At 41.8% G+C, this 11,946-nt stretch overlaps 1 protein-coding gene across 3 annotated transcripts; it reads left to right on the plus strand.

Annotated features, from left to right (window-relative positions):
• The first annotated feature begins 1,632 nt into the window (after window positions 1–1,632).
• nxpe3 (neurexophilin and PC-esterase domain family, member 3) lies at window positions 1,633–11,719 on the plus strand. 3 transcript variants are annotated; one of them, XM_017695217.2, is made up of 6 exons: window positions 1,633–1,992; window positions 6,701–6,879; window positions 8,478–9,247; window positions 9,510–9,580; window positions 10,243–10,443; window positions 10,573–11,719. In XM_017695217.2, exons 2-6 carry the CDS (start codon window positions 6,787–6,789, stop codon window positions 11,160–11,162), a joined length of 1,725 nt encoding a protein of 574 aa, XP_017550706.1. In that variant the 5' UTR covers window positions 1,633–1,992; window positions 6,701–6,786; the 3' UTR covers window positions 11,163–11,719. The 3 variants fall into 3 exon arrangements, with proteins under 3 accessions (XP_017550706.1, XP_017550709.1, XP_017550707.1); XM_017695220.1 differs by lacking the exons at window positions 1,633–1,992; window positions 6,701–6,879 and adding an exon at window positions 7,675–7,746; XM_017695218.1 differs by lacking the exons at window positions 1,633–1,992; window positions 6,701–6,879 and adding an exon at window positions 7,753–7,840.
• Window positions 11,720–11,946: the final 227 nt, after the last annotated feature.

The following is an 11,946-nucleotide window of genomic DNA, read 5'->3' on the forward strand; positions in this document are numbered from 1 at the left end:
ATATCACTGTTTGCCGAAGCCTTAAAAAGCTGCAACATTTGTTGAGGTATAGCATCAAAAACCAAAGCATGTTCTATGTGACTGGCGCTCTCAGTACATTAGGAAATTCTCTTTCTGTCAACAAAAAACCGTCAGTCAAAGCCGTCAGTCAAAGCCGTCGTCTCCTGGGATGTAAATTAAACCACTGTCAAGAAAGAGAGATTTATTCTTAAAATGAATCTTCCCATTTTTCAGAATAATACCTTTATGAGGGGGAAATACACCTATAAGACCAAGTGTGCATTTTTACATTTTTAGTAGCATACTTTTAAGCATTAATATCAGAAGGAATTAACTCGCACTTAGCGTTAAAGCGTTATGACATTCGCATGGCAGGGCAGGCGAAGAAGACAGTACATGACAAACATGCAGAGATGTACACAATAACAGGAAACCGGCCAAAAACTGAAGTAGATCCGCGCTTAACCGTTAGAACTTGAGGTTTTCGCATCCATATACGGTAAACTATATGTCCATTGCACCCATTAAACAGGAACATGTACACATTTAGGTTCAGCTTATACACACACACACATTCAGCTTCAGGGTATAAAAGGAGTCAGAACACATTGGGAGGTCAGAGCTTACTTGGGAGATACATGATGCATGTTCTCTGTTTGTAACCTCTCCAGAATTCTGTAATAAAACTTCGTTTGTTTCACTTCAGTCTGATCTACTCGTCTCATTTTTTGCATCAACGAACACGCAAGACTGGTTTCGTCCACACACGCCAGCAAATCCTAAGTACGCGGTCACCCCGCTGTTTTCAACAGACACCAGCATCTCTGCCAGCGCCGCTTCCTGACCGGCTGCTCGTGCTGCGCAGGCGCGTTAATGACGCAAATCTACAGCGCGCGCGCACAAATGACCGCAGTGTTTGTAGAAGCTGCCCAGACAGTCAGCACGGCAGGCTGGCCTGTCACCACTAACAGCAACTGAAGCGGTCAGTTACTACTTCCCACATCATCAGCTGTTTATGTAAAATATACAGAGGAATAGAGAGAATAAGAGCAAGAGAAAGGCAACAAAGTGAAAACTAAAAGCCTTAGTTACATTATTACAGTATTATATACTGAGCATTATAACACAAACAAATAAGTAAAAAAAAAAAAATAATAAAAATGTTTGTTTTTTTTGTGACCGCTGGGATAGGCTATAGCACCCCCACCCCCCACCCCCCGCGACGCTGAGGGAGAAGCGGCTTAGAGAATGGATGGATGGATGGATGTATTTTGTAGGAATTATACAACAGCATAGCATACAACAACCAACAGCCAGGGGGTGTACTTGCACATTAAATAAGTCCTTTTGTGCTTTTTAGTTTTTTTAATAGTGCCATGTTCCTCAACCTCGCGGGGGAAATGCTTCAGACCATCTCTTCTTACGTGGATTATATTTACCCATCAAAGTTCTGTAATAGCAACTGTGGTATTGTATTCCCACGTCGTTGCAGTAGCAGCAGTCATTTAAACCGCTCGGTGTTTTGCTTTATCGAGCAGCTTCTACTTCAAATCTTTTCTGGACTGAAATCAGCTCGAAATGTCAAAGTGGCGCTTCTCTCAAACCTGGAAGCTTCACTTCCGGGGGACACGCTTTGGAAGGCTGGGGGTCTGCTGCACGCAGCCTATAGCGCTGTCTGCCCACCGTTACCCTCGTGGGGGCGCTGGTGCTGTGGGCGGCGTTAACGGGCAGGGAAGCGGAGCAGCAGCTCGAATCATTTCGGGTCATTGTACGTCAGCGCAGCCAGCGTCTCACGCCCAGGCCTGCGGGCGTGCGGGGATGCGGGGATGTTGTTCTAAACCCGGAGACTTTCTGACCGCGTGCGGCTGGAGTTCAGTCTGTGGTTGGTAGTAATTCTCGTCGTTTACCACAGCAGAGCAGAGCTGGACAGCACTGGCTGAGCAGTGAGACCACTCCGCGGCATCTCTCCTCAGAGCACCAGCATCGAGGAAGGTGAGTGAGGGAGAGTCAGCAGCTGAGAGCGCATTCAGACCTCCGCCTTGATGCACGTCTTTAGGCTGTGTAGCTGAGAGCAGCGGTGAACGAGCCGGACGAAAGAGACGCCTTCATTATTCGTCATATTGCACAGTCAAGAACGGCAACCGCGTCACATAAACACCGCAGACATAAGCGAGCCTGTTCAGCAGTGTGGGTGTAAGAAAAGGAGGTTCACTAAACAAAATAAACAAGCGTATACCAAAGAGGGAAGTGGGTGTCTCGGCGAAATACAGTTTGGAATAGGTCATACTTCGCGATCAGTGTCGGGAAGCTCACAGCTGTTTTTATCATTCAGTCTAAAGACTGCACAAGAAGTTCATTACACGAGAGTAAACTCAGCAAAAGAAAACATGCCCCGTTGTTTCATTATCAACTTCACAAAATATGCTGTTATTTTTATCTATGTCACATTTCAATCTTAAGAATTCATATGAGGGATAGATGTCATGTAACATTTTAAACCTTGAATTTTTAAGGTGGAATTGCACTTAGGTAGCGCTGAATCTAAGATGGAACTGCTGTTAACATATCACTAAATTTAAGTCGGAGCAGAATTTAAGGTGGAACTTCAGTTAACATAGCACCAAATTTAAGATGGCACAGAATTAAAAGTGGAACTTCAGTTAACATAGGATTAAATTTAAGGTGGAACTGCTGTTAACATCTAACTAAATTTAAGCTGGAATTTCAAATAAGATATGTGGATGAAACCAGTCTTGCGTGTTCGTTGATGCAAAAAAAATGAGACGAATAGATCAGACTGAAGTGAAACAAACGAAGTTTTATTACAGAATTCTGGAGAGGTTACAAACAGAGAACATGCATCATGGATCTCCCAAGTAAGCTCTGACCTCCCAATGTGTTCTGACTCCTTTTGTACCCTGAAGCTGATTATGTGTGTGCATATAAGCTGAACCTAAATGTGTACATGTTCCTGTTTAGTGGGTGCAATGTGTGGTGTACCATATATGGATGTGAAAACCTCATGTTCTAATGAAAACCTCATATGCTAACAGTTAAGCGCAGACCTACTTCAATTTCTGGCCTTGGCCGGTTTCCTGTTATTGTGTACATCTCTGCATGTTTGTCACATACTGTCTGTTTTTCGCCTGCCCTGCCATGCAAATGTCCTAACGCTTTAACGCTAAGTGCGAGTTAACGCCTTCTGATATTAATGCCTAAAAGTATGCTGCTACAAATATTAATGCTTAAAACTATGCTACTAAAAATATTAATGCTTAAAACTATGCTACTACAAATGTAAAAATCCACACATAGCACACAATTTAAGGTGGCACAGAATGTAAGGTGGAACTCTCTTTAAGGGCGCACTGAAATTAAGGTGGCAGAGAATTTAACGTGGAACTTTATTTAAGGAGGCACAGAATGCAAGGTGGAACTTTACTTAAGGAGGCACAGAATGCAAGGTGGAACTGCAGTTAGCATATCACAAAATTTAATGTGGCACAGGATATAAGTTGGTACACTTAAATTAAGGTGGAACTGCAATTAACATAGCACTAAATTTAAGTTGGAACAAATTTTAAGGTGGAACTTAGTTTAAGGTAACCCTAAAATTAACGTAGAACTAAATTTAAGGTGAAACTTCATTCATGGTAACATCTAGTAAATTACTATCCACCACGGATACTGCAGCTTTTGATTAACAACGTTTTGGCAACATTTTAACAGCTTTCAACAGTATTCGACTACAGTATTTTAACGTTTTAATGTAATTAACTGGCTTTTTCAAGCCAACTTAAAAGTTCGTTCACAAACTTTCCCTTTCTACTTGGAATTGTCTTTTTATAGCAAAGGGATAGCATTCATTGCTAATAGCCTGTTGTAAGTTTTTATTGCTACATCCATCATCTAACATCAAATAATGCCAAATGTATAGTGTTGATACATTTTGAGTGAATCTTGAATGCTGCAGAATTTGAAGTAACAGCATTAACAACTACAAAACACTGTTTAGGTTGTAAAAAGCACTATAGTCAAGAACAGTGCCATAAACATCCATCAAATAACATATTGACCATGTATCTAGTGCTGGGCTTGGCAACCCAGATGTTAAGAAGAGACATTTTGCCCTTTAAACAAAAATAAAGGCACCTACGGAGCCACAACATTTTATGTCCGTTTTACCATCTTGGTTGTAAACCTGTCTCAGTATGTGCCGATGTACTAATACAGGATAAAAAATATAATATTAACCAAAATGCTCTGCTTTAAGGTTTAGCACAACTATAGCCTCAACTTTTCTTGCATCACTGGCAGGAAACAAAAGCAGAAGAGTTTCTAGTAAAATGTCTCTCAGCATTGCTAACGTGATGTAGCACCATCAAAATCACAACTGACCTTTTAAAGATTGATGTAGGAATCCAAATCCAAAGACTACTTGTATCCAAAAGAAATATTTTTAACCATTTGAGTTTTAACAAAACTTTAACCATTTGAGTTTTTACAAAAGTCTGTGTTAAATTTTAAATAACCTTTGTTGAATGAACTACAAGACGTAGGTTTTTAACCAGTGTCCATTTTCATCTACTTATGACCATGGAAGTAGCAACACCTCCGGAACAAGTAGTCCTGTGAATAAATTGAACATTATCACCCTGCTGGTTGGACCAAAAGAAAGAATCCTTTCAGCCTTAGAATGCATTTCTTGTAGAAAAATACACTGACATCCATTGTTTTTACACAGTAAAAAAGACCTCTCTTTTCAGATTACTTTGAATAGCACAAATGAGCACAAACACTACCATAGAACATATAAATCTAGTACAAGATACATACAAGCCTAGTTTTTCTCAATAATATTGTGAGAGCTTAAATGCTTGAACTTCGTACCAGGCTTTACTAATTAGTTTGTCCCCTTTCCAGTCAAATAATTTACTCAAATGCTTTCCCTTGTTTATCCCTTGTAGATTTCACTCTCATCCATGACAGAAGTATTTGGGCATGGTTAAAGATTTAGCCAATCACAGAGATGCCTGATGGCCTCTGTGATGAACTGCTTGCTCAGAGTTTTCTTTAAGGTTAGAAAGAGCATTACAGACAGGCAGACAGACAGGCAGGCAGACAGGCAGGCAGACAGGCAGGCAGACAGACAGGCAGACAGACAGGCAGACAGACAGGCAGACAGACAGGCAGGCAGACAGGCAGGCAGACAGGCAGGCAGACAGGCAGGCAGACAGGCAGGCAGGCAGACAGACAGGCAGGCAGGCAGACAGACAGGCAGACAGACAGACAGACAAGAAAATTTTGCAGCCAATAGCAGACTCACAACACAGTGCAGTAATAGTAATAAGGTTGTAAACAATATAACAGGAAGAATAAATATTAAAAGATCCTGCAGGCATATATACAAATGGAAACATACATCAAAATGTAATAAGATCTATAACCTCAGATGAAAGACACAGTGCAGTAATGACTGTACAAGGAGGTACAGGTAACGGCATATAATGACCATACTGAATGAATAAGTATGTGCAGATGTTGGTACCAAAATAAAGTGTGTAGTGTGTCGTGTAGATGTGCAAGATGCGCAATAAGATATGCAGAAAGTGCAATATGTGCAGCAAGGTGTCCATATGCCCAAATGGATAAAGAAACATAAGATTAAGCATGAGATATAAGACCTATGATTCGTGATTTAACATGAGATTCACAGCCTGATGAAGAGCCTGATGGCTCTGGGGACAAAGGATCTCCTGAATCTGTTGGTTGAGCAGCTCTGTGACAGCAACCTGCCACTAAACATGCTGCTCCTGTCCATGATGATGGTGTGCAGTGGGTGGCCATCATCCGCCATAATGGAGAGCAGTTTGTGTAATGTTCTTGTCTCAGCCACCTTGTCCACAGAGTCCAGTTCCACACCGACCACTGACCCCGCTCACCTGACCAGCTTGTCCAGTCGCATCTCGTTTATTTTTATGCTTCCTCCCCAGCACACCACAGCATAAAAAAGACCGCTAGCAACCATGGTCTGATAGAACAACTACAGGAGCTTCCTACAGATGTTAAAGGACCTCCTACAGATGTTAAAGTAGAGCCAGCTTTGACCTTTTCTGTACAGTAATGAGTGAAAAACATTTAACATAAGATAGAAATAAAACATGCCTATAAAAGAGCTGTGTTGTGGTGAAGAGCCTGGCCTTGGCCAACAGATAAATCTTCGAGATGGCATAGTCCCACTTTCCATTTTTTTCACACTGGACAACATGCATTTCTAGTCTTTAATAAACTTAAGTTTAAATATAATAGGTTGTCATGCTCAAACTACTCAAGCACTCTACTGTCTCATGGAAAGAAATACACAGTTAACACCATCATATCACACAATATAGATTATATCACAGTATAGATTTGTTACAGGACTGCATCAACTTTTATTCTTTCTTTCCCTCCAACATCCAATCCAGCATTTTCTGCATATCATCCTGGCATTGGATCGGCATCAAATCTACTTTTGTTGGATTTCACTCGTTGTAATCAGTTGGTGGGGTTTCAGGCCATGAATTATTTGTCCACATTAGTTTATTTGTACAACATTAGAACCAATGAATCATAGTTTCTCTGGTTTTGTGAAATAACTCATTCAGAACAAAGAGGATCAGACATTCATGTGTGTTTTCTGTCATGTTCTTTGCCTCAGGTGGTGAATCTTCTCTGTGGTTTTTGCTAATGGCTTGGCATTGTGTGCTGTGATGCTGTGCTGGAGGATGGCACAGAGAGCCAGCCATGGAGGGACGCATGCCCAGATTTGCCCCCTTCCTAATTCTGTTGGCATTGTCAGGATTTGTACTGCTCATACGCAACATCACCTCAATGGAAGTGAGTACATATTGCAGCATGTTCAGAGCAGAACATGTCCACATGGGGAGGTCTGTGCCAGAGCATGAGTTATTCTAAACTTGACTGTTCTGCTGTATTTATTACTGTACTTTGAATTTGAACCAGTGGATGTAGAAGTTAGTGCCTTAAAGTTTTGGCATCAACAAACAAATTAAACAGGAGCCAAACCAAAGCATGTTTTCAAGTGATGAAGGCTGTCTCTAAAACCATTTCTGAAACTAAAAAGAGTGGCTTGAACGACAGCTGTAACAAACTATATTTTGGATTACCACAGTATTGGGTGGCAGACTGGAATATTTGTTTAGTTTTGTTCTGGCATTTTTAAAATGGTGTAAAATTGTGTTTTGTGCTTTCTGGCAAAGGCATTACCACATTAAAAGATCTTCAACTCTTAGTTGCTGCAATCAGTTGATTGTTTCTGGTATAGTTATATTTTGGGATTTGCCTTTCTGTGCCAACACGCTCTCTTAACTTTATCCCTACATTAGATTACAATCACATTAGTGCAATGATGGCACAATGCAGAGGTCGCACCACCCATGCTATTGACTTTTTCAAATAGCTGAATAGAGGTAGATGAGATAAACTAGTATCAAGCAAAGCATGTAATTCCCTAAAAGGTTTTAGGACAGAGGTGTCCAATCTTATCCGCAAAGGACCCATGTGGCTACAGGTTTTCACTCCAAACAAGCTGGAGCACACCTGACTCCACTCATTTAATCAGCTGGTCTTAGTCTTCAAACATTTCGTCAGGTGACCTCCTGCTTTGTTGGAGTAAAAACCTGCAACCAGACCCCTGATTGGACACCCCTGTTTTAGAATCTCTCACCCAGCTCTAACCAGAAGGTAATTGTGATATTACACCATAATATTACCTTAGTCCGACAGCGATATAGTGCTGTGATAGTCTCTAGCATCTCACTGTGACTCATGAGGATAAGTATGTTAGATGATACATGCATGAATGAATAAATGAATGACAGAGATATCTCAGCTATGTAGCCAAGTATTAGTCGGTCAGTGTAAAAGGCTGCATTGTGTTTTCATATAGCTTACTCTCACAGATTATTTAAATTGTAATACATGTTGATAGCTTCAAATATTGCATACCTGAAACATACTGTACATTTCTAATTCTGGTGACAGCCCCAAACCTTGTGTATACAAATGTACTGATAATAGCCCAATATTATGAATGTTAGTTTCATGTGATAGAACTGTGGGGTAAGGGTTAGAACTCCAGTGGGTTGCTATCACACTGGCATTTGCTGACTTGGCCTACTGGAGCTAAAATTAGCCATGCCTGCCACATAGCTAATGTATGTCGTTCAATGCCTAGTAGACACAGTTAAATAGAATAGTGGCACTTAATGTTGAAATAGAGCAGTTATGTGTGATTTCAATTCTGAGTGGAAATTTTAATGTTTGAATTCCCTTTGAAAACCATCTATGAGTACTTGGAAACAAAAACTATTGGGCTCCATGTAACCAAGGTCCTCAAGCCATTTTTCAGGTTTGTGATTGCTTGTTTGTTTCTGTGAGAAATTCAGCTGTCTCCTCCTTCTTTCTGCTTGCAGAAGCTGAACTGTCAGACAATGTCTGCATTCTACCAAATCCAGAGCAGCATCCACTCAGCCTTTAAAACACCTGAGGCCTTGCTGTCGGTGGAGCTCAACCACACATACTGTGCCCACCTGGGCCAGGAGCCCACTGCAGAGGAGGCCAGAGAAGAGAGTGATCTCCTCAATTCCATTTCCTGGCCTGGACCCCTGGTGCCAGGACTCCCTCTGCGGCTCAGCAGTGACCCTGCCCAAAGCTACTTTGTGATCAGGGGGCCAGCAGAGCAGCAGGAAGGTGGTCAGTTGTTGGTGGACATCTACATGCTGAATTTCATGGGGCAGCCCAAGAAGCATGGGGGAGACTTCCTGGTGGCTCGTCTACATTCACCAGATCTGGGGGCGGGTGTGGTGGGCCAGGTGCATGACCACCGGAATGGTAGCTACACAGTGCTGTTCCCATTGCTGTGGGCAGGAGTGGTGCAGGTGGACCTCACTATGGTGCACCCCAGCGAGGCAGTGGTGGTACTGAAGAGGCTGAGGGAGGAGCAGCCAGACCGGGTATTCTTCAAGAGTGTTTTCCGTTCTGGCTTCCTCTCTGAGACCACTGTGTGCAACCTGTGCCTGCCCCACAAGGAGCAACCTCTCTGCAACTTCACTGACTTGCAAACTGGAGAGCCCTGGTACTGTTACAAGCCCAAAATGTTAGGCTGCGACACTCGAATCAATCATTCAAAAGGAGGCTATAAGAAAAACCTCCTTACAAAAACTGAAGCTCAGTTCTTCCAAAGGTAAGCTGGCAGTGTTCTACAGCATTTTGTAAATAAATAAGACTTTTATTAAGTTTTTATTTCAGTATTCTCAGAAAGAAAAGGACAAATGTCATTGTTAACATTTTAAATTTTAGTTAAAAATACTGGGTTCCTAAAAAATTGCTTGCCTTTTAAGGAAAGGTTTTACTTCATTATTTTGCTGAATTGTTCAGTAGTTTATCTACCTACTTGCCTTTGACATGCAAGGATAGGAAATTAATTTTTTAAAATTTTGTTTCAGTGGTGTAAATATCAAGGTTCCTATACATTCCTCAGGGATGGACAATGTGACTGTATTGCCTGCAGAAAAGGGTATGTTTTTTGTAAAATTAATACTCTGTACGATGTGTTACCAACAGCTATTCACAAATAAAGTAAACCAAGTGTAACTTAATTATAGCTACACTGCAGTTAGTCGATAGGCTGCATGTAGCAACTACCAACACTAAAGTAAGAGTCAAATGTATGTAATGTTGAAATACAAAAGTAATGGATCATCACATGCTGGACATACCCCCCTTTGCTGCAGTAACAGCCTCCACTTTTCTTGGAAGGCTTTACACTTGACGTTGGAATATTACTATGAGGGTTTCATTGCATTCAGCCACAAGAACATTATTGATGTCCCATATGAATGCTGGATTACTTCTGGATCACAAACACTTTCAAACTTATCCCAAAGGTATCTGATGGTGGTCTGTCATTCCTCCACCCCTCTAGCCAATGCTTGGCAGTGTGCTTGGTGACCTTAGGCTCATGTGTAGCTGCTTCAGAGTATCACTTTATTTTTGTAGTGCTTTTCTGTGGAGATTATACAAGTTGTGTGTGGTTGAGCACCTGTGTCAACAGTGGGTGCACATTAAAACAGCTGAATGCACTAGAAGGAGTGTCTGGACACTTTTGGACACGGTGCATGTCTAACACAATTGCTTTTAAAAATGTATAATTTTTTCTCTCTTTTTTTTTTTTTTAAGGTGAAACCAAAATGAAAAGCAATAAATTCACCCCTGCGGGATACTACTATCATCATTCTTGGAGGCCTTTGAGTGGAACAGTGATGCGACAGTTTAATGACTCATCAGCCATAACACAGTGTCTTAAAGGGAAGATTATATACATGTTTGGAGACTCCACTGTGCGGCAATGGTTTGAGTACCTCAATGCCTTTGTTCCTGGTAAGAACTTTGTTGATAACCTCTGCTATCACTGTCATTCATTCTAACAAATTTGTTCCACTCAGCATTCCCACCTTTTTAATGTTTTGTTCATTTTTCTCCCCATCACGACCATCCATTTGTCTCCAGAATTGAAGGAGGTCAACCTTCACAGTCCTAAGAACGTGGGGCCTTACATGGCAGTGGACAGTGGGCACAGCATACTGCTGAGCTACCGCTGCCACGGGCCACCCATCCGCTTCACCTCCGTGTCCTCCCCGGAGATGCACTATGTAGCTAACGAGCTGGACAGGATACGGGGTGGCTCAGACACAGTGGTGCTTGTGGGCATCTGGTCTCACTTCAGCACCTTCCCTGTGGAGGTGTACATCCGGCGTCTCCGACACATCCGCAGGGCTGTGGTGCGGCTCCTGGACCGCGAGCCAGCCACTCTGGTGGTGATCCGCACAGCCAACCTCCAAAAGCTGGACCCTGAGTCCAGCCTGTTCAACAGCGACTGGTTCTCTCAGCAGCAGGACGTGGTGCTGCGCGCCATGTTCCGAGGGGTCAATGTCCAGATGCTGGATGCCTGGGAGATGACACTCGCCCACCATCACCCCCATCTTCTGCATCCACCCCCTACCATCATCAAAAACATGGTGGACTTAATCTTGTCCCACATCTGTCCAGTCAGGGAAAAAAGAGAGGCACCTAGTAAAAGACTGAAACATGATCCATGAATATGGGGCGAGTCTGAAACAGACCTGGCTGTTTCATAATTGTGACAAAAATTCTGCTTTGTGCCAAGAGAATATAAATTTTTCAGCAAGCAAAGAATGAGCATGCTCAAATTTTCATCTAATTCTGAAAATAAACACTTATACTTACAAAGTAATTAACCACAATTTAAAGGATGACGATTACTAATGAAGACACTTTCAGTGATGGCCATTCAGTTTTTTCAGCGGTGATAAGCTGGATAGGTCTAATTCATCAGCACTTTTATTCTCCAAGCACAAATAACCATTATGGAGGCCAAGAGTGTTAGAGATTTATGTATAGGAGGGTAAGTCTTTACCAAAGGGATCTTGGGACATGCTCCCCCAGCAGGATGTTTTTCATGATTTCTTCATAATGTATTAATCGCAGATCTTTTACGACTTAAACACCACATCTGTCCACAAACACAGATCAACCCAGTATTTAAAAGGTATTAAAATCAAACAATGCTGTCTCCTCTGTCTTGGAAAAGCTGCAGGCTCTACACATGTTATTCAAATACACAGATTTCAGATTGGTTCAGTCCTGGTTTGTGCAACCAAACAGTGCGATTATGTTCTGTAGTTGCGTTTACATGTTTAATAGTCTAGGTGACGTGGCCACTGTGACATCTGACAGCACAAAACTACATTTTCTCAGTTATTGTTTTTTTCAGTGACAGTATTTATATTCCAAATTCAGTACTAGTAATACTGACGGCTTAAACACCACTCACTCGCTTTCTTCCTGAGCAGACCTGCTTCT

Source organism: Pygocentrus nattereri, chromosome 6 (genome assembly GCF_015220715.1).
Source record: "Pygocentrus nattereri isolate fPygNat1 chromosome 6, fPygNat1.pri, whole genome shotgun sequence".
In the NCBI taxonomy this organism is placed as follows: domain Eukaryota; kingdom Metazoa; phylum Chordata; class Actinopteri; order Characiformes; family Serrasalmidae; genus Pygocentrus; species Pygocentrus nattereri.